The sequence below is a fragment of the Amblyomma americanum genome, chromosome 5 (assembly GCF_052857255.1).
Source record: "Amblyomma americanum isolate KBUSLIRL-KWMA chromosome 5, ASM5285725v1, whole genome shotgun sequence".
Lineage (NCBI taxonomy): Eukaryota > Metazoa > Arthropoda > Arachnida > Ixodida > Ixodidae > Amblyomma > Amblyomma americanum.
In genome coordinates, this window is record NC_135501.1 from 137,413,536 (window position 1) to 137,434,798 (window position 21,263).

Here is a 21,263-nt window from a genome sequence, read left to right on the forward strand (position 1 = left end):
GACGGCATGTAGCGGCCGTCTCCGCAGCGAACATCAACAAGACGCCCTTTGATCATTCCCTCCACATCACACTGGTATGCGCACAGCAGGTCGCTGATTCAGCATACTAGGCTGACCCTTACAAATGTTCCGATTGGAACATATGAATTCGAATTTTTTTTTTACTTGCCGAAAAGATACACCTGACTTGAAAATTTTTGTTTTCGCGTCTGTATGGTCAGAGAGGAAATCATCGCAAGTATAAAATTTATTATCGTTTTACTTAAAGACTGAATTATTATTGGAAAATGGACACATTTTAGCCTGCGTCGAAGCCGAGTGTTTGTGGGGCACTTCCCCGGAAAAAAAAGTTACAATCATCAAAAGAGAACAAAATACTGACAAAGACTTGCTTTACAATTAGAGGAGAGCACTGCAACAAGGCAGGAAGAGGAGAGTGAAGGAAAGGTAGAAAAAAAATGAGAAGAGGGAGGGGGAGGTTGTCAAACCACTTGAGAAGGGAAACGGCGGTGGATCTGGAAGAAAAGGGTGTAGGTGCGGAGAAAAAAAAAGAACAAGGAGTGTAAGGACGCACAAAAAAAAACTAAAGCAAATGAACCTATTTTATTCAAGAAAGAGAAATAAAAGATAACGTATTGAAGTACAGTTCTAAGCAAGAGAGACATCAGAAAACAACGCATTGAAATGCGGGAAGCTGATCAAAACCATACATCGGCCAACTTGCCAGATTTGAAGAAGCGGCATTTCTCGGTAGACGGAACAATGACGTAGTCTTGTGCAGTAATTTCAAAGGGATATGTTGTTTATTTTATTTGCTCAGATATGACAGCGAAGATTGGTGCCTGACAGCGGCGCCGGCTAATTCTTTTCACATATTGGAAGAAATCACTTGAATTCGCGACCTAAATGTCAAGCAAACACAATTTACACACTATGAATCTGGTGATGCGGTTTCCGTATTTCACGGTCACTGCAGCGAACGCCAATGTGCCAGTTCATTACTTTTTCTACATGGTGCTGGTGCTTACGCATGCTATAGCGGACACAGTGATCCGTTTGGAGAATATAGACCAAACCACGGAGCGTTATGGAATAACTATCTACGTCGGCGCACGCCACCAGACGCGTTCTGCGGTTCCTAGTGCAGGCCCTTTCCTTCTGTCGGGTAGGCTAAATGGCAACAGAAAATACGAGGGCAACATTGCGGAATAGCTTGATTCTTTTAAGATGGTGAGAAAAATTACGAATGCAGGGGTTTGTAGAGTGCCTTCTTTTTCTCTTTTGGGAACAACGTCATGCGGCGAATCCTGACATGATTGCCGCCTCACTGCCCGTCGGGACGAGAGCCATCCACTGTTGCTGTCGCTTTTCTTCGTAGAACTTGTTTGCGGACGTGAAAAACATTGTCCCTGGCGAGTTCAAGTATGTGCTATTGCAGACCCCTGCGCTGCAATTCATCTGCGACCACGGAATATCACCAAAACAACAAACGAAGGAAGAATACGACGCGCTCCCGGGCAGTTTTGCCGCACCTGAGCGGCGCGGGCCGGCGCGCGTCTCCCACACGGTCTGCCCATTTCGCCGCGAGGGGCGCGCATCGCGCCGGAGTTACTCCTGCACGAAGTATTTCAATTGTCAGAAATCTGATCCAAGTGAAAGCAGTTGAAGACAGGGGGGGGGGGGGGGGGGGGCTTACTATCTGGGAAAATGTTGAGGGGGGGGGGGGGAGGGGGGTGCGACCCCCCCCCCCTCCCTGTTCCGAGATTTCTGTCACCATGGCATTACTTGGCCAAGCTGCGCTTGTGCCACCAGAAATCAAACCGTCATCATCATCATAGTGACAGTCTGGGTGACAGTCATGGTGACAGTCTGGGCCTGTACATTCTATGCATGTACAGCACCTGGCAGGAATTAGCACAAGCGCGCTAATGAAGGAGACAGAGAGAATCTCCTGAATAAATAGCCTGGGATTGTCGAGTGTCAGAAAGAGCCGACATTCGATATGCAGCGCATGAGAGGTGGTTTGTATAGACAGACACTAGGAGAGTGCTGGAAATAGTAAAAAGAAGCAAGGAACATGTGCAGGAAACTAAATTACGGGAATGCTCAGTCGTGAGCAATACGACGAACAAAGTCCGTACATTGAAGTACTGAATACTCCGTAATTGTGTGTGACAAGCAACTTTTTTTTTTCTGTTTTCTAACTAGATTTCCTCTTGGCGAATAATACATCCCAAAGCCATTCGCAAATTTAGTGAATAAATAACCAGAAAACTCGTAACTTTCCGCAAAAGTTATAAGTTTCATTCATTTTGCTCACGACAGTGTGTTTGCTTGTTTATTGTGTTTATTCTCGTCAGACCCCGCGAACATTATAATGAACATTTATATTTTGCGGAATTCTTAAAAAGAGCGCATCACTCATGCAGCCTTAGTGCCACTGGAATTCAGAGAGTACTCAATGAGCTTCCCTCGTGTTAAGCTTTTCAACAAGTGTGAAACGTTAGGGGCGCCGTGAGCAGCCTCCCAAGTTGGTTGATTTCTCTAAACCAGATTTCTACTCCCAGCGGGCAAACAGCTCTCGAGTACCTCGTGTGCTTTTCATGCATGAGATATCTTGTAATTTTGATTTAGATACGCATTCGCTCGTGAATGTATTTAACTAAATATACTCCTATAATAACACTATATAACACCTGTAATAGCAGTATATAAGTGTTATTACAAGTTTATTTAGGCTCAGAGGCGCGTAGCAGACAGCAAGAAGAAAACTTATAAGGGAAGAACTGTTGAACCTATGGCTGCCAGATTTTTGTATGTAAATTTACGGGATCGACCACCGAAGCCTCAGATATCTTTTAGATTAACGCCGACAGGTAAAACTTTTGCTCGGGTCTGACGAGGTTATGCATTACAGAAGCATTGTGATGGGGCAGAGGAAAAAGGCGATCAATGGCCCTTATCCCGGCAAAAGCTTGCAGCACAAGCAGGGCAGCTGTACTAAAACAGGAGGGTGGACAAACTATAGGCAACAAATGAAGTGGGAACAGCGTAGCGCGCGGCCAAAGGTCCACCCTACGCTGTCCGTCCGCCGCCGGTCGGCAACAGTCCCGCTACAGATGCAACTTTCGTTCTCCAGAGTTCTGTTCTTTGGCAGAGTGCGGCCATCCGGAGTTTTCATTCGCTCGAAGAATGTGAGTGTGCCGTCTGGGTTCGAGACCTTTTGGTTAGAAAACAAGTCTTGCAGAGAAGACGACCTACAGGTTTCCGCAAATGGCCTCCAAGGCTACATATGTATGCAGCCTTCGCAGTTGCATGAAAATTCATTCTAATCGCCCGATGAAAAACAGCGCACAAACGGCAGATGCAAGCAAAAACAACACGTCGGGGGCCTCATGTTCCAGATCTGAGCTTTTTTTTTAGCACAGTTAAAATTTGCGATGATCCTTCTCTGATGTGATGGCCGGATTGGGCTGGTCGGTTGCTCCTCGCGAGCGGTGAATGATGATGGCACGCTGGCCGGTGATCGAATGCACACGGCGTGGTTAGCAGTACGAAGAGCGCCTCGGGTCTTCCTCCGGCGACACGTTGCCAGTTGGGGCAGCAGGTTAAACTTTTTAGCCAACCAAAAGACAGGATTGAAACACAAGGCAGTGGGGATAAGGCAGTTAGAAAAAAGGGGCTGTTTAAAAGCGGCCGAGAGACATGGCGCGCTCCTTCCGAAGTCATTGTTTGCAGCGGGTTTTAACCCCTTCGATAATTGGGCACATCTTTAGTAAATCAGCTCTCGCCCAATCCGAACCAATAGCAGTGCAATGACACCGTACATGCCAGTGGGCGAAGTCCACGGCTCACCATAGCCCGACCCAGTGGAGCCCCGCACCTCCTGGAACGTGCGGGGCGCGTTGTTCCGCGTACGCAGCTCGCTGCATGCGCATTCCATCGAGGCGCCCACGCATCGGCTTTGCCGTCTCCGCTGACAGCAAAGGAATTTCTTCAGCTGGGAAAAGGTCCTCGGCTCGCATGCGACTCTGACAAGTCAGTTCGGGGTCCTTCTCCCAATTTTCCACGGCTTCGGGCAGCGTCCGCAACGCGCGATGCACTGTCGCCCGTTCCACCCTCGTGCACGGCCGGCCAGCAGGGGACGAGTCGGGGCCGGAGCCGGAAGGATTAGCGCGGGTAGCTGGCATCGAGGCACCCTAAGCGCGTGCGTCGCGCCTCTCAGCAAACTCCCTCTACTGCCCACGGAGGCGGCCGGTCCCTGGAAAAGCGGGGGGGGGGGGGGGGGGGTCTACCCATCGGCGCCGTGGGCTTCTAACTTAACAAGCACACTCAAAACTTTCGCCCAAAGGGTAGAACCTGGAATCGGCGCTAAACATTGCTAACTAGAGTGACTACAGTGCCTTCAGGCATGCATTTTGTTCTATATTATAAAAAAAAATTGAAGAGTCATGCGTATATTGTAAGGACAAAGAGGACTAGGGGCTGGGAAGGAGGAAGACATGGTGCGTGAGTGACGCTTCGATGCCAGAAGAGCACGTGTCGATCAGTGCTCGCGGAACAGTGTCCATTTACTCCACTGCAATATACTAAGAAACCTGCTATTTCACAAATATAACGCGAATGACTCAAAAGCTTCAGGAATTCAGGCACGCCGCACACTTATTTTCTGAAAAAGAACATATATGTGCCCAATTATTTCCTTTCTTTATCATCCGAAGCTGTTTCCACAACGAAAAATCAGCTGCAAGGCCCGTAAGTAAAACATTCCACCGCGTGAAAGAAGGAAGAAATGACAGCACCAGACAGCGATTCCTAAGCATTGAACGTTCTCGTGGAGCTTGGCACAGCGCATTTCTATTTCTTTATTGTTTGTTTGAAAAAGCGCCTATTATCTCTACATACGAAATGGCCCTGCTATTCTGTCCAGCTGGGATTTCACACGCAGCCGGTATCACTGACTTCCCGAAAACAACGTTGCCGCCCGTTTTCAAGGCTCACCGAAACGGGCATGACTTCGCAAAAATCCGTCTATAAGCTCATTGCAGCGTCTCTGTCCAGGGCCATCTTTAAGCAAGAAGGCGAAAATTGAGTCCGCCTAGAGCAGGCGCGAGACGTGATGAAAATAAAAATACAGAAAGAGGATTAAGTTGCACGGAAAGGGACGGGAATCGGCGTGAGTTATGATTCTATACGAGCTCCTGCAAAAGAAAACGGCCAAACCTTTCTTGAACGCGGACAGGTAAACGATGGTCGCAATCATTCCCTAGTTCTACTGCTAGTTATATTTCTTAACTGGGGACAAGCAAGACAACGTGGCCTTCGTTCTATCTGAGCGACTTCAGAAATCTTAGTTATAGGAACAGCAGCAGTAAATTCACGATGGTTCTTTGCGTTTCTTAGGAGGGACACAGGACCTCTCCAAACGTGAATTCGACGGTGTTGAAGGAGCAGACGATGATTGACGCCAGATGATGGAGACAAAGAGAAAATATATTTACAGGATGTACAAGGGCAAACTGCGTTACAAGTTGAGTCACACAGACTGTAACTTAAAAGAAAATATCTCACACAGAGAAACCCGAAAAGACCTTACTCATCGACACGAGGTTAGAGTCTAGGTATGTACAATTACGTGCCACTGCACGGAGCCTCTAGCTCAACTAGACAATACTAAACAAGACTGCCCTCAAATGATTTTACATGCAATTTTAAAGCTTTTGAAAACAAAGAAGTTAGGGCGGTCATATATCGAGGCCCGCCCTAAGCTTCGATAACCAATGGAGGTATAGCCACAGCCCCTGAAGGTTGTGCCCAACTTCGAGCCCAGGGCTTGGCTAAAGCCCCTCCATGACGTTTTCTTTCGACCAGGGGCTTTAGGCTTGGCTAAAAAGAAAAAGAAACACATACTAAAAAGACATTCTGAAAGCCCTCTCCCCGAGGGGAGTTCTCGTCCTTATTGCTTGATGCTTTCCCCTTCCCTGCCGCACCCGCACGTCGCCTCTCGAAGGATGAAAAGTTGTTGTTCAGCAAATTGGCGGGACCACTGATCCACTGGCTCGCCGCAGGAATGTCAGACTGCGGAGAACCGCGACGCTTCGGTGCCATCGAGAATGCCAGAAAAAAAGAAGAAAAAAAAAGAGGCCCATCGCGGAATGCGAGGTGGTCCGCATTCTGCCGCTGTGGGAATGCTGCCAAAGACCAGGCGGCGCCACATGCTCGTTGTGTGCGCCTGGCATGCTTTCTTGGCGCGCTTAACAAAGCCAGGTGTCTTCGGCCGTCACAGTGGTAAATCAGCCAGTTCCTCCTGCCCCTTTGCCACTGCTTGCGGGGGTGTTGGGGGGGAGGCACGCGGGGTAGGGGGGGGGGGGGGAGCGTAGACAGGAGGCCCGCAGTGACCGCAAGCCAAGGGAATAAAAAAAAATGTACGCGTTGGTGAAGCGCGGCCTTACAGCAGCTATTATTGTTATTAAACGCAACTAATACAAGATAAAGTGCAGGGCACACTTCCCTAGCCGCTTCGGTTTGAGTGCGCAGCCTAATTACGATGGTGACACTACTTTTACAGGCGCAAGGAAAACTTGGCCAAAGGGCGCTTGCGTCCTGAACGAAGTGGCGTCAACGCCCCCCCCCCCCCCTTTTTTTTTTTTCTGGAAGCCTTTTACCCCGTAAGAGACCGAACACACGGCCAGTATAAAGCCTGTGCCCACTGGAAAGCCGTTTGGCACCTGGAAGCAGAAGGAATGGAACCCCGCACCTTGTGCATTTATGTTGAATTCCAATGGCAGATCGAGAGTGCTCCGCCGGATCACAAACGGAGCGCGTAGTTCAGGCGGAGATCACTCCCTCCCATTTTGCCAATGGAATGCATGCGCTCCCGCGGGGGCACTTCAGCGCAAGAATAGCTCCAAGTTCAGGCAACATGGCGGCGCCCTTCGAAGCGCGGCCTCTCGCTTCACCAGCGATTCGTCCTTGCCGCCACTCTGTCTCTCGCGTTCACGGCAAACAAAAGGCGCACGAAGCTTTCGCTTTGTGTGATGATGCCCGCACCACAAAATTCCATTGATGAAACGCGCCAATTTTTCAGATTGCTTCCTTATTTACAGACCTGGTAGGCTTAGAGAGGCGCGTCGTCTGACGTCAGAAAGCGCGGGAGGTTCAAACAAGTCCACGATTTTGGTCTAAAAAGCGGTCACAAAGAATTGACCGCGATGGAATTGACATCCTGTTAAGAAAATTTTTTGTTTTAACTTGTGCGGACGCGAACAAAACGAAAAATAATTACATTTGGGAGAAATCAATTTAAAAAAGTAAAAAAATACTGCTTGTACGTTTCCCGGATCACCGCGTAACGACGACAGGACGGATGCAGCCGGTCATGACCGGAAGCAGACGCGGGAAAGTAAAACGTCGTGCGAGGTTCCGGTCAAATCTGCCGATTTCGGCGGAGCAAATATCGCTGCTCCACGGAGCGATCCGGGATCGACGTCTGATCCCGATCTGCCATTGGATCAGACAACTCGCACTCCCATTTTGCCATTGGAATACGATTGCTCCCAACAGAGCAGAAAAACTTGATCCGGATCTGCCATTGGAATTCAACATTAGTGTTCCTGTATATGCTCCCGCAGGGAGCAGAGTTGCGCGCCTGTTTTCCCTCGCCGCTCTGAACGCCATTCGCCGAGAGGCGGTCACATGATTTTCGTGACGTCAGGTGTTCAACTTTCTGCAGGGAAGCTGACTTCACAGGCGCAGTGCCGAGCGACCCCTCGCCAGCTCGACGCGTCACGTGAGCCCACGCTGTCGGCTACATTTCACACATTTCCCGTGCACACCTGTGGCGTCAGGTTTGGGGTTCTGCTGTGGCAGTGAGCCACGCAGTCGTCAGCTATGACTGCGTGCAGTGCGCCAAACTGCAGCAACCGCAATGGAAACGGCAAAGCGTTTTACGAACAGCCATTTGGAAGTTCGTTGGCTGAAGTGCGTCGGCGATTGAAGTGGCTTTTGAGAATGGGCCGCGTTAAGCGCGACGAAATATAACTTAATAACACAAATGAAAATATTCTTTTTAATAAAAATTAGATAAGCTAATAATATCAACGAGAAATATTACTTTAAAGGTCCTTTAACGATTCGTAATTTCACTGCATTTAGTTTAGCAACGGGGTGCATTTTGTAAAATGTTTTACGCAAGCAATTGAGTTTGATATTTTTTCGTTAGGTCACACTCGCCTGTTCAACGCATTGGTGTTGCTTTAGACTGCTTGCCTGTAACAAGCTGCAGAATCATTTTAATGTGGTTCTAGGGAGATGCGCTTTCATATTTTCCGTACATAACTCGCACACAACACGCGGCGGTGCTAGTTGTGAAAAAAGTACTTCATCGCACTACTATTTTTTTCCCCTTAAGACGCGCACAGAGAAATATACAGGACGGGACAGACGCTGTCCCATTCGGAACGGGACTGCTTGTTCATCTGAAATTACTTGTTCCAGAAAAAAACAAAAAAACTCGCAGGCGTTTGTAGTATTTTTCGTCAATTTGTCATGACTATGATTTTCTGTGAACCATTGCCGATTTTTTTTTCATGTGGTATGCACACCCTCGGCAAACCGCAGATTAGTTTTTGGCGTTACGTTTTAAAAATTGCGATCGAGTGCAATTTGTACGCAAATAAAAAAACAAGCCCAAGCGCTCTACACAGCGACCCCATGAACGCATGACCCTGTTCGCATGAGCGGTAGCTTTCCCGCACAGCTTGGAACATGATGGCGGACCTTCGCGCATCTCTGCTCCCTGTGGGAGCGTATACAGGAACACCTTCTGCATTCGATGCGGAGCGCCCTACGATCAGGAACAAACCCTCATTCGCAAGCCCAGCTGCCCTCACGGGTTCCAGCAGTCCAATGCATGCATGGTACGAACAAAGAAGGGAATTTTAATGAAAGAAAGGCGGAGAGGTCGGCCGGTGGTAACAGGGCCCTGGCCTGCTACTCCACACAGGGGAAAGGGAAGAGGAGGAAAAGGAAAGTGTGAATGAAGGCGGATGATGGCATAATACAATGAGTTTCACGGGTGATGTCTATGCACACGCACACACACACACACACACAACACTGGCTGGCGCTCGCATCGCGGTTACTGGACACACATAAAACTCAAAACTGGTGTCTGCAACACAACACCGACACATGTCATTAACCATGTAGGTTGTGCACAGGCGGTCACAAACGAGTATCCAGGCCTGTTTCACACAAAAAGTTGAGCAGGGTACGAACAAGTGCGCGGCGTTAAAGCGGTCCTTCATTTGTGGCAGCTCTGTGACGGCGGTGGCCTTCGGAGCATGCGACCGCGGTAAGCCCCGTGCGATGGCATGCAGAAACGAAAGTCTAATCGGTGAACGTCTGTCGCAGCTGATATTTCCCCTCTTTACAGCTACAAGCTGCCGAGGGTGCGGTACACGGAAACTTCGTCCTCCGCCCGTCGTTGGCGCTGCACAAACTGCGGAGACAAAACTGCTCAACGAACGCCGCGTCCGCTCCCGCTTCGCGTGTTTGTCTCTCCCTGACGCGCGGCACTGCAGGACTGCGCTGAGGCGCCTGACAAAGGCAACAATAATTCCTGCGACGTGTACAGCCGTCTCTGTAGTCTCTTTAAGCCTGTTAATTCGCCGCTTATCGGTACAGACTGTGAAGACGTGAACAGTTATAGTTTATGCCTTTTCCAACAGATTTGTCGAAGCAACGTGCAAGTATACCAGCAGCTACAAATGCCGGAGGCCTACTGGAAGATAACAAGAGCGCAAAAGCTACATGCACACGCAAAGACCGGCTAAAATGTTTGTGGTCGTATTGCTACAGTGGCATGTGATGGGACAATTTTGCATTTCTATACTGCTTAAACACCCTTAGGCACTCAGAAATCATCACAATCTGTGAAATGAAAAAAAGACACAAGATTTCTAACGCAAACAAATCACAAGCTTTGTTTTATAGGCGCAAGGAGATGCCTTCTAGTAGGTTTCAGTCGCAGGCGATGAGTGGAAGATATTTTAATATGGTTCTGAATGCTGCCCGGGGAGCCGGTCGGCATTTACATCCGAATCGAGTGACGTCAAAGTGCAATTGTTGTGACGTCACCGAAAGCAGAGGATGTTACCAGGAACAACCAGTGTTTACCGGCGACGGAGACGTCACCAGAATGTGGTTGGTCCAGGTTGGAAGGTCGACTATGACGTCACAGTGCATTACAGAGGTGGCGCTGACCGAGTCGGAAAGTGCCGGTACAAAATCGTTTGTGATTAATTACTAACGATATTTGTTACCGTGTTCATTTCTTCGAAAATCACACCATCCCCAACCCATGTAATGACCAGTGCTGGGCCTTTAGGGTAAATAAATAAATGAACACAGTAGTCATAGTTTGAAAATTGAAAACTGTTTTTTTTTTTGAAGAAAGCAAATGACGCAGTAACTTCCCTCATATATATCGTTGGACACCTGAACCGCGCCGTAAAGGAAGGGATTGAAAGAAAAAGGAAGAAAAAGGTGCTGTAGTGTAGGGCTCCGGAATAATTTCGACCACCTGGGGATCTTTAACGAGCACTGACATCGCACACCACACGGACGCCTTTTGCGTTTCGCCTCCATTGAAACGCGGCCGCCGTGGTTGGGTTCGAACTCGGGTACTCCGGCTCAGTAGTTGAGCGCCTTAACCACTGAGCCATCGCGGCAGGTCAATAAATCTACCGGCGTTTCGCATGAAAATTTCATTAAGGCGTCCTCAGTGTCTTTTTAATCCGACAATGACCATGAAACGAAAACACGGGTAAAAAAGTAGCGAATTTGCACTATTGTGTCATCATTGGTTCCTATACATCGCGAAAATATGAAACGCCGGCGATAAATCTACCGGCGTTTCACATTTTCGCGATGTATAGGAACCAATGATGACACAATAGTGCAAATTCGCTACTTTTTTACCCGTGTTCTCGTTTCATGGCCATTGTCGGGTTAAAGGGACACTGAGGACGTCTCAATGAAATTTTTGGTCTGAGTAAAACTGTGTTGTGTGGATGCTTGTAGTTCTAACTTTCATTCGGCCGCAGATATTTTCTTTCCGCCATCCGACTCAAACTCGTGACGTCGATGATGACGTAGAGAAAACAATGGAGAGACTAGCTGATCGCTGGTTATACAGGGTGTTTCACCTAGGAATTTCCACAATATTTAAAAATAGGCCATTTGAGCTAAAAAAATCTTTTTTTTTCTGCATAGTGTTGTCAGCGGTGTAGTATATATACATCAGAGTAGAGCTAAAACTTGCTATCTAGCAGGCAGGTTAACTAATAGTGAATAGTTAATTTTTTAGTTATTACTGTTAGGTCCCTTAATAATCGACAGGCATGTAGCCCACCATAACTAATATCCATAAGAGTTTTTAGAATTTCCAAAACGCGGTTACCTTCGGCACTGCGACCCAACAAATTCTGGCTACATCGCGCCAAAATGCAAGCTCTATCCAGAAGCCTCTCGAGCGCTCGTGACCCATCTTAACAGCCAAAATCTGTTGGGCCACAGCGTGAAATGTAACCTAGTTTTAATTCTAAAAACTCTTATGGATATTACTTATGGTGGGCTACATGCCTGTCGAAAATTAAGAGGCCTAGCAGTAATGTTAAAAGGTTGACTATCCAGTATTAGTTAGCCAGCTTGCTAATCAGCACGACTTAGTCTGTCCTCATGCACAACGCCGCTGACAAAGCTATGCCCGAAATTAAGAGAGCCCTTCAAATTTAAAAGGCCTATTTAAAAAAAATGTGCAGTCTAGGTGAGACACCTGTATATGAAAGCCGCTGAAGCCGGCGATACCTGGATTTGATTTCTTCGGTATTGTGTAGAAAAGCTCCTTGTTCAGTGGGAGTAGCGCATTTGCGCCTACAACGCGGTAACTAATTGATCAGACCAAGTTCGGTTTTTCCTCAGCGTCGAAACTTTTGTTTCGATAGTAAGCCGCTGTAAGTCCAGTGAAGTGAAGCGGAAGGCGAACTACACATGCTGCCGAAGACTTCTGCAGTTTCGCCCGATTCCGTACATCCTTGGCGGCACCTTGCGCAAGGCCTCAGTCTGCGCGCCAAAGCTCGACGTATACGTGTACGCACACATGCACACACAGACCGTTGCCTAACGTCGCAGACGTGGCGTGGGCGGTCGAGCTTCAGAGCTCGTCAAAGGAGGCGCGCGCGTCGCAGAAACGTGTCACTTCGCCATTTACAAAGTGTAGGCAGATAAAAGCCGAGCGCCACTTTATAACACGAAGAAGCCGAAATCAATGAGAGTTCGTACGTTTTTTTTTTGTTTTTACCTCCGCAGCTGTATACCAGGCTATACCTATAGACACGCAGTGGAGGAATCTGGATTAACACTGAACAGCCGGGCCCGTATTCTGGCAGTGTCCGTCAGGTAAGCATGGATGAATGCGCGTGGCTTAAACCGGGCGCATTCTCTAATTGGTCCAGGAAACTACAAACGCAGCTGCTGTCTTCTCACATGCATGGTGTGAGTTGCGTAGAAGCTCCCACCACCTCTGAATGAATGAATGAATGAATGAATGAATGAATGAATGAATGAATGAATGAATGAATGAATGAATGAATGAATGAATGAATGAGCTGTTTATTTATGAAGGGAGGCTGGAGGCCATTTGCTGGGGATTTGGGTTGTTAAGGAAGAGAAAAGTAGGGGTCTATATTGATACATGAAGGCACGGCACGGGTGGTCTAGCCACGCTTTACACTGCTTTGTAGAGGCTACTTATCTTAGCCTATTTGCCAATATCTTCCCAGATGCCGTTTGCCCCGGCTCTGGTCAATGCAAGAAGTTGCTCGTTATGTAGACGTCACGAAGTACATGGCCGTACTGCGGCTGTGTGTGCTGTTCTGATCCGAACCAGCCAGTTTGGCGTTGCCCAGACTTGCACAAGGAACGCGAGAAGCTCGTCGCCAAGCATGGTTCTCACCTCTAAATCAAACGCAGTCGCCGATTCCCGATTTTGTACGCTTTAAATGCAAACTGCAAACACTTGCAGCCCAAACTCTGAAGACAGTCATCTTTGCGCTGCAATTATTGCCGATATATCCTGTCGAACCGTCCTACCGTCTACTTCTATGCTGCACACTCTGTAATGATAGCTGTGAGATTATCGTTCACTGCGTCAACATATTAAGATCGTCTTTCTCAGGTAAAGTCGAATATCTGTTCCGCAGCGACATCCTTAATGCCTACACGTCCCCTCTTACCGCTAGCTCGTTAATGGGCTTCCGCCTCACTCATTTCTTCCGTTCCCTCTTCAAGTCTAAGCTAATTCGAGGCCTTAATTACCATTCTCTGGTCGCTACAGCGCACCTTTCCGAGGACCTCCACATCCTGCACGATGCCAGGCTGAGCGCATAACATGAAATAACTAAACACAACAAAATGAAATAAGCGACACTGCCCAATTTTTAGAACCATGAAGTAAAAATACCAGTGAACTAAAATAAAGTACTATTTGGAGACACGTATTGTACTGAACGCACAAAAAAAAAGAAATGATAACATCAGACAACGTAGTTTGCGAGAAGACGTAAACAACAAGCACAAAGTGACCAGTTTTATACAGTGTCATAACGGGGTAAGCGCGTTATTCTTGTCTTTTACCTTGTCTTTTTGTGTCGTCTTTCTGTGCGTTATTCAATTATAAAGCAACAACGTAATGGCGCTATAACCACGGAATTGACAAACGGTACCGCTTTCCTTTCCTTCCTATGGGTCGACGGAAGCAGAAATACGGATTGTAAAAAGAGCTCCCATTGGTCAGATGGCTAAAAAAAATGCGAACGAACAAAGTAATAACAAAAACAAAACTCGGCAAGGCAGCGACAGCGCACGTACAAAGGGGAGAAAAATTGGGGCGCCTCAGAAACGTCGACACACTCAGCAGCGAGCTTAAGCGATTTCCCCTCCTTAAATAGGCTTCCAGCCGAGTGCGCCGGCCTCGGTTAATCATTCATCCTGTATACGCATTCACGCTACGTCAGCACGTGGTCGCGTAATCCGCTTTATTAAGTTCTGCCGCCGTCGCGCTCGGCTTGGTTTGTAATTTTCTTCGAGGCTTCGCTCAGGGGCGTACTTAAGACACGCGCGGAAGGCTCAACGCGCAGACACTGCGGCAGTCTCCGCAGTTTCGAGTTACATCTGCGACGTGTAGGTGGCAGTGGCAGCCGTCACAGCTGCTGAGCCCCATAAATCGCGAAACTGCACTCGCGCCGTGGTGGCTCTGTGGTTATTAAGGCGCTCGGCTACTGATCTGGGGTACCCGGGTTCGATCCCGACCCCTGCGGCCGCGTTTTGATGGAGGCGAAACGCAAAAGTCGCCCGTGTGCTGTGCGATGTCAGTGCACGTTAAAGATCCCCAGGTGGTCGAAATTATGCCGGAACCCTCCACTATATGGCACCTCTTTCTTCTTTCACTTCCATCCTTTATCCCTTCCCTTACGGCGCGGTTCAGGTGTCCAACGATATACGAGACAGATACTGCGCCATTTCATTTCCCCAAAAACCAATTATTATTATTATTATTACACCTCTCTGTACATCGCACTCATTCCTTCATTATTTCTCTCATGAAGGGGACCGGAGGTATTAACCTCACTGCTAACAGCTTGACTGAGCGCGCGTGCGTGTTGGACTGTGCTACGCATGCGCAGTAGATGCCCGCATAGAACCTGCCAATCAGAACGCTGCTGCCACAGCCCAGGGGAAATATGGACGCACTACCAAAGCCAAACCCGAAAGGTCTATGCTTTGTGAACGAGAGAGGTACTCGGCTGCGCGTTTCCGCACGGTCTGGTCGCATTTTGCATTTTTTTTATTATTTAGGACACCTGTGAGGACACCTGCGAGCTCTGAAAGGTGCTTTACGAACTAACAAAGTAAGGGGATACCACTACGGTCGAAGAAAATGCAAAGCCTTGAAAAAGTTTTAAAAAAGTACAGCGCCACTATTTCCTGCGTTCAGAAAGGAAAAGAAAAAAAAAACGACAAAACCGCGCTCCTCACAGTTCGCATGGCGACAAACTGGCACGAGTGATGCAGCGCTAAATGTTCTCAGTCAGCGCTATTAATTTTCGCGCGCAATTTTTCTTAGCGTACACGTCCGAGTATGGTGCCAGCGTTTTCGCGGCCGTCGCCTGACCATCAATCTCCCGGGGAAACAGAGCGGCTGGCATTCCGCAGGGAGCGAAAATTAACTGCAAGGGCTGAGTTGAGATTGAGAGTACATGTACTTACTCCATGGTTGGTTTTGAGGGTACCCGAAATTCATAAACAAGATGAAAGCGCGACACTGGCTGAATGAATGGCAAGAACTGCTCACACCTAACCCTGAATACTTTGTTTTGTTCCAGTGGAGGTGAAAAGTAATGCGCCCGTGTGCTGTGTGATTCCAGTGCAGGTTAAAGAAACTTACAGGTGGTAGAAATATCCGGAGCACTCCACAACGGCGCCCCTCATAGCCTGAGAATGTATACCTTTGGGACGTTAAACTCCATAAACCACAAGTCAACAACTTAAGTTCGTTGTGACACGAAAAAATATGGGCCTAATTATTATGAAGTTGGGGGCTGTGTAATTTCTCATTGTGGCCATTCCCTTGCTGTGCCGTCGTGGTGGCTCAGTGGTTATGGCGCTCGGCTGCTGATCCGAAAGACGCGGGTTCGATCCCGGCCGCGGCGGTCGAATTTCGATGGAGGCGATATTCTAGAGGCCCGTGTATACTGTGCGATGTGAGTGCATGTTAAAGAACGCCAGGTGGTCGAAATTATTCAAAACCCTTCACTGCGGCTTCCCCATAGCCAAAATCGTTTTGGGACGTTAAACCTCACAAAACCAAACCAGCCTAAACACTTTGCACAGGCTAAAAGACAAGGTGTTGTAGACAGGTACAGTCATGGACAAGCTAACTTGAAACGGCCCAGCGTTGACCAGCAACTAAGGGTCGCACCGGGCACCTGAGAGAGAATGAACGGGTATACGAGATTCACAACTACACGAGAGTGCAGCAAAGCGCGTCTGGATCGGCGCGTTTCGCCTTATGGAAGGCTATGAATGGTCGTGGCTTGGTTGCGCCGCGTGGTGTCATACACACGCACGATCCACCCTTATGCGCTTTTTACTGCCGCAAAATCATTGCGTAACGTTCTGCTCCTGCCGCCCATAGTTACGCAAATGTATACACGCCTTCGCAAGCTTCATCACTGCACTGGCATTGCATATGAAAAAACGAATACAGGCAGCACTACCGCCCCACTGTTTTTATCTGCATGGTTAGTGGCTCGTGTTCTCGGGGTTTCACGGTGCCACCTGTAGTTTTTGCCCGTCGCTTAGCCGTTTGCGGTTCATCTGTCAGACACCGTTCGCCAAGAATAGCGACAAACTATTAGGCAGCCTGCTGAAAGCGGAATGAATTCAAGACTGTTTACTAAGCGTTCCGTTCTGCACCGGCCAGTACAAGTAACATGCACAGACTGTTTCAAACTTACAGGGAACACGAGGGACGTGGCCGCGCACCTTGGGAGCGACAGTGCGTCCGACGCGACCGCGCATCGAAGCGAAATGGTGCAGGCGTAGAGGGATCGACCTGCAGGGAAATGATGATTACCTCTCGCTTGCCATCCCCCATCGTGGCCCTCTTTTTTTCTCCGCTTCCCGTTCCCCAGTGCAGAGTAGCAGCTGCCAGATATTTGTTTTTCAGGCTAACCTCTGTGCCTTTCGAGTCAATAAATCCTCTCCCTCTCTCGCTTGCCATACTCTCAACCCCAACCCGTGTCGGCTGCATCTCTGTATGTGTAATCAGTATCAAATGCCGGCTAGCGCTGATTCTCCGCATTACCAATTGCGCAATCAACGCAATTTTTTTTTTCTAATAAAGTTTCACCCATACCCTGCACCACAATCAGCGCGAAGCTAACAATTCCTTCAGCAGCGGATTCCTCCGAATCACAGCGCGTCGCGCGCAGACGAAGAGGAAGAAGAAGTATTTTGCAGGGGTCTCCCGGGAGTGGTGCACCAAGATAGCAGACGGGAGAGAACTGGCCGCTTCCTCACTCCCACACGGTCAGCAAGGTCGCCCCAGAGGAAGCTGGGCCTGTGACAGCGTCAGCCAAGAGGCGCCGCGGAGACTGGACAGGGAGGACAAGCCAGAAGACCTCACGACTGCGGCGAAGACACTAAGGTATACTACTGGGGACAAAAGTCTCCAGGACGCGTCATCGGGAACCGAAGCTGATAGCTCTATGATTAGCCGCTGGCTCGAGACCACCCTTATCGAGGTGAAAGTCGGACTCGCGTGCTGTGATGTGTACTAGTCATAGCAGGTGGTCTCTTAGCAAACATGACAGCTATTAGCCGAAATCGCTTCTCGTGCGTGCGTCCTGGAGGATTTCGCCTCCCATAGAAGGTCTGTGAAGCGGCGAGTCGCTGATGAGGTCAGTGCAGAAAACAGTATTGGCACCCGCCATGGTAGCTAGTATGTGACGGGAGGGCGCCATGATGCTTGACCACGGATATATTTTCAACGGCGCACATCACACCAGATGGAAGTGAACGCATTCCAATAAGCGGGCAGGTATTTATCGTCGTCATGGTTGACCAACATGGCGATCGCTCTGGCAGCAGTGCAACCCACCCGTTGCCGAGTATGACGTCACGCCTGAGGTTTCAGGTTGCGGCGGCCGCATTGCGACAGAGACGAAATGTATATATAAAAAAGTTACAGCCGGTTGCTCCCACGGTACACAAGCGATCGGTGCTGGCTGGTTCCCGAAATGATTAACGAAACGATGCCGCCGCGTGTGATTACCACTGCCACTGAACAACTCTCAAACAGGTCCAGAAGCCTATTACTTGTTTGGGGAATTCGAGGTTGAGGGGAGGTGTGCTCTGAATCACGATCTTGTGTGCATGAACGCCACCGGGTCCAATCTGACTACCCAAGTTGGCCTTCGCCGTAGGGTGGAGACTATAGGGTAAAGTGGCCGTGACTCCAGGGCCTTGGCAGCTTTGTACATACAAGGGAGAGCAAAGCTTGAGCTGTCCAATATTGGCTGGTCGATAATTACGCGTGACAGACAGTTTTTCTTATTGTTTTCAAGCTAGTTCTCACATTGGCGAGTGTATCCATAAGCCATTATCATCTTTAGAGAAGAAATAGCCAGAAATATCCGGATTTTTGTGCAAATACTTTGTTCCTTTCACACTACGCACGACAGTTGTGTACCTTTTCGCTGCAGAATGGAGAATGCGGGTGGGGCGATGAGGACGACGGCGCGAAACCAGAGTATATAACTACGCTAATACAGCTGGCGCTGCAGAACGGACATCTATATAGTTCTGCACTAAGGCGAAGAAGGAGTGGCAGCCACAGCTGTCCCTCCCCGTTCCCACTTTCTCCCGCGCAACCCAAGAGCGCCCGCTGCATGCAGGCACACACATTTAGATGACATGAGCACGCAGTCATGTACATCATGAGAGCGAACGTGAAAACCAGACAGACTCGTGTAGCCCCTATCGGCCGTGCAACCTGCACCGCAGATGAGCGCCGACGGCCCGGAGGGCGGCGCGGCAGCCCAGCAGCGCTCCCGGCAGCAGTCGCTGGTGGGCGGCAGCGGCCCCACGTCGGCGTCCGCGGCGCCGGTGACGGAGCTGGACCGCGTGGTGGCGTACGCGAACCGCTTCTCCATCAAGCTCTTCAAGCACGTGGCGGCGCTGGACGCGCGCTGCACGGTGTGCATCGGCCCCTTCACCGTGTTCAGGGCCATGTGCGCGGCCTACGCCGGGGCACAGGGCAACACCGAGCACCAGATGGCCAAGGCGTTCAAGGCGAGCAACACACGGACACTGCATGGACAGTGGGGAGCGCCAGGTGTCCCTAATACCCGTGTTACACGGGCGTTTTCAACGGCAGTTCAGTTGACTCTCAGTTGAACTGAACGGCAGTTAGCGGTGTTACACGGCACTTCAGTTCGACTGAGATCGGGGATCCCAGTTGAACGGCCAACTGACAAGATGGCGGCCTACGGACCGAAAAACTTGCCCTCTTACTGGATTGTCTTGGCTCAGTGTGCTTCGCAACTGCAAATTTCTACCGCAAAGCAAAAAATAGACAAAAACAATTGTCACTATAGTAAAGAATATATACACTACGATCATTTACAACAAGAAAAAATGCACACAGTGCTTTTTTTCTTATTTACACTTCGCTCTAGACGCGAGGTCATGTGGTTAGAGTGCTAACTGAACTGAACGCGAAGTGCTCGTGTAACAGCTGGCGATTCCAGTTGAGTTCAACGGCAGTTGAAATCTTCAACTGGCGGTTAACTGAACTGTCGTTGAAAACGCCCGTGTAACACAGGTATTAGAGGATTCCCCCCGTGCAAAAAACGCTGCTGACGCCCTTAGTTGGAGGACCTCCTTTAGGGGACATCTGCCGCTTCTGTCTCTAGCTGTACCCTGCTATAAAGTTCGAATCCACCGGGAATATGCTGCCTCCCTGCAGGTAGATATAGAGAATGTCCTCCATGTTCTGGCGAACACGCTCCACGGGGAACACGAGGGCAGGAAAGCGGACCCGCAGCGGCGGCCGCATATGGAGGCGATATGCAAGGATGCCCGTATGCTACGCGATGTGAGTGGACGTTAGAGAACAAGTTAATCCTGGCTCCTCCAAGTTAACCCGGAGCCCTCCACTTCCTTTAACTCCCCCTTTCATCGCTCCCCTCATCGTGCCGCGTCCATGACCTCATTACGCCCCCAGCTTGCGTATAAGCCACGAGAGACAGACGAGTGTTCAACACACACATCCTTGAGCGTGTTCCTGCCCCCCTTCACATGCTGGGCGCAGGTGAACAAGCGCTTCGACATGGCGGGCGCCTTGCACGTGCTGCTGGAGCTGCTGCGCCACACGGCGGCTGGCGCCGACGTCCGCCACGAGATGTCGTGCCACGCGTTCGTGGAGCGCAGCTTCCCGCTGGCGGCGCACTTCGAGGCCCTGCTCGAGCACAAGCACCAGGCCCAGATGCACCGCGTCGACATGAAGGCATGTATACACGGCGGCTATAGATACACAGCGAAAGGAAAGGTATACAGCACAATACGTTGAGACTTGTACTAACACATTTTCGCGCTTTAAGGTACGTAATTGCCTTGTCAAAGATCAATAAATCAATCAATCCACGAAGCAAACTACCGTGCTTTCACTTCATCTGCGTACAGGAAGGCTAGAAGGCGGTTGATAGAACGCACCAAGGATGAAAAAAAAAAAAAACGAGCGAACGTTGCCCTAAAACGCACATGGTAACGCCGATCTCCGCCGTTAACGCCGTCTGTTACACCTCTTGCACTACACTCTGAACAGGAATACGCCAATATATGTGAGCAAACGGGGAGTAAGCTCTAGAGCATTCCACCAGAGGACGGCTTACTCCCATTTACTCTTTTCTCTCTATAGGCCGCATAGAATTTCTCGCTGACTACTGTACTCTCGGTCACGAGAAAGACAACAATAGGACGTTTGGGGGGGCTATAGTGGGTTACGAAGCATCATGAAGTGAACAGCGCAGCCTGAGACACACACACACAGAGGTCGAAGAAAGAGAACGAACATAGCGCTGTGTGAGTTCTCATTGTTCGACCTCTGCGTGTGTGTGTCTCAGGCCACGCTGTTCACTTCAGATAGGCAGCACGGACTCATTCGTCATCGTCTGAAGGTCTTTTTCCGAAACCGAGGTGGCTTGCAGTGACGTCATGCAGCCCGCCATCTCGGTGGTGACACGACCGCGGCGATAGTTAGCGCGCTTATCGTCTTATCGCCTCCTACACTTATCGACATGTTCACTGGAGAAGCCATACACGGCCCAACATCATGGCTCCCGTGACGTCACATGCAAGCCACCAATATAGTATATTTTACGTACGTGCACTCTCTGCCGCCGCGATAACCAAAAACCAATGCTCATAACTGCGTGAACCCGTTGATAGCACCCCGTCACGCTACACACACGATGACACCAACGGTTCAATGGAAGCCGCTCCATGCGTCACCGACAAGCAGCTTTGTCGCGAAACGAACCTTATACCCGAGAATTCCGAGGTGGCGCCGTGGCCGCTGTCAGCCGAGCTTTCGCCGGAGACACACGTCCGTTCTTCCCACGGGAAGCTGGCAAACT

General features: G+C 49.5%; 2 protein-coding genes across 2 annotated transcripts in view; one reads left to right on the top strand and one right to left on the bottom strand.

Moving 5' to 3' along the window:
• LOC144132753 (uncharacterized) overlaps positions 1 to 21,263 on the bottom strand; it is a 344,373-nt gene that overhangs the window by 114,329 nt on the left and 208,781 nt on the right. The gene's annotated exons all lie outside the window — the stretch shown is intronic.
• LOC144132758 (iris-like) overlaps positions 16,921 to 21,263 on the top strand; it is a 32,489-nt gene continuing 28,146 nt past the window's right edge. Inside the window, exons 1-3 of the mRNA XM_077665398.1 lie at positions 16,921 to 17,272; positions 18,631 to 18,918; positions 19,940 to 20,134. Coding sequence (XP_077521524.1) covers positions 18,631 to 18,918; positions 19,940 to 20,134 — 483 coding nt within the window. The 5' untranslated portion in view covers positions 16,921 to 17,272. The remainder of the gene's footprint in view (positions 17,273 to 18,630; positions 18,919 to 19,939; positions 20,135 to 21,263) is intronic.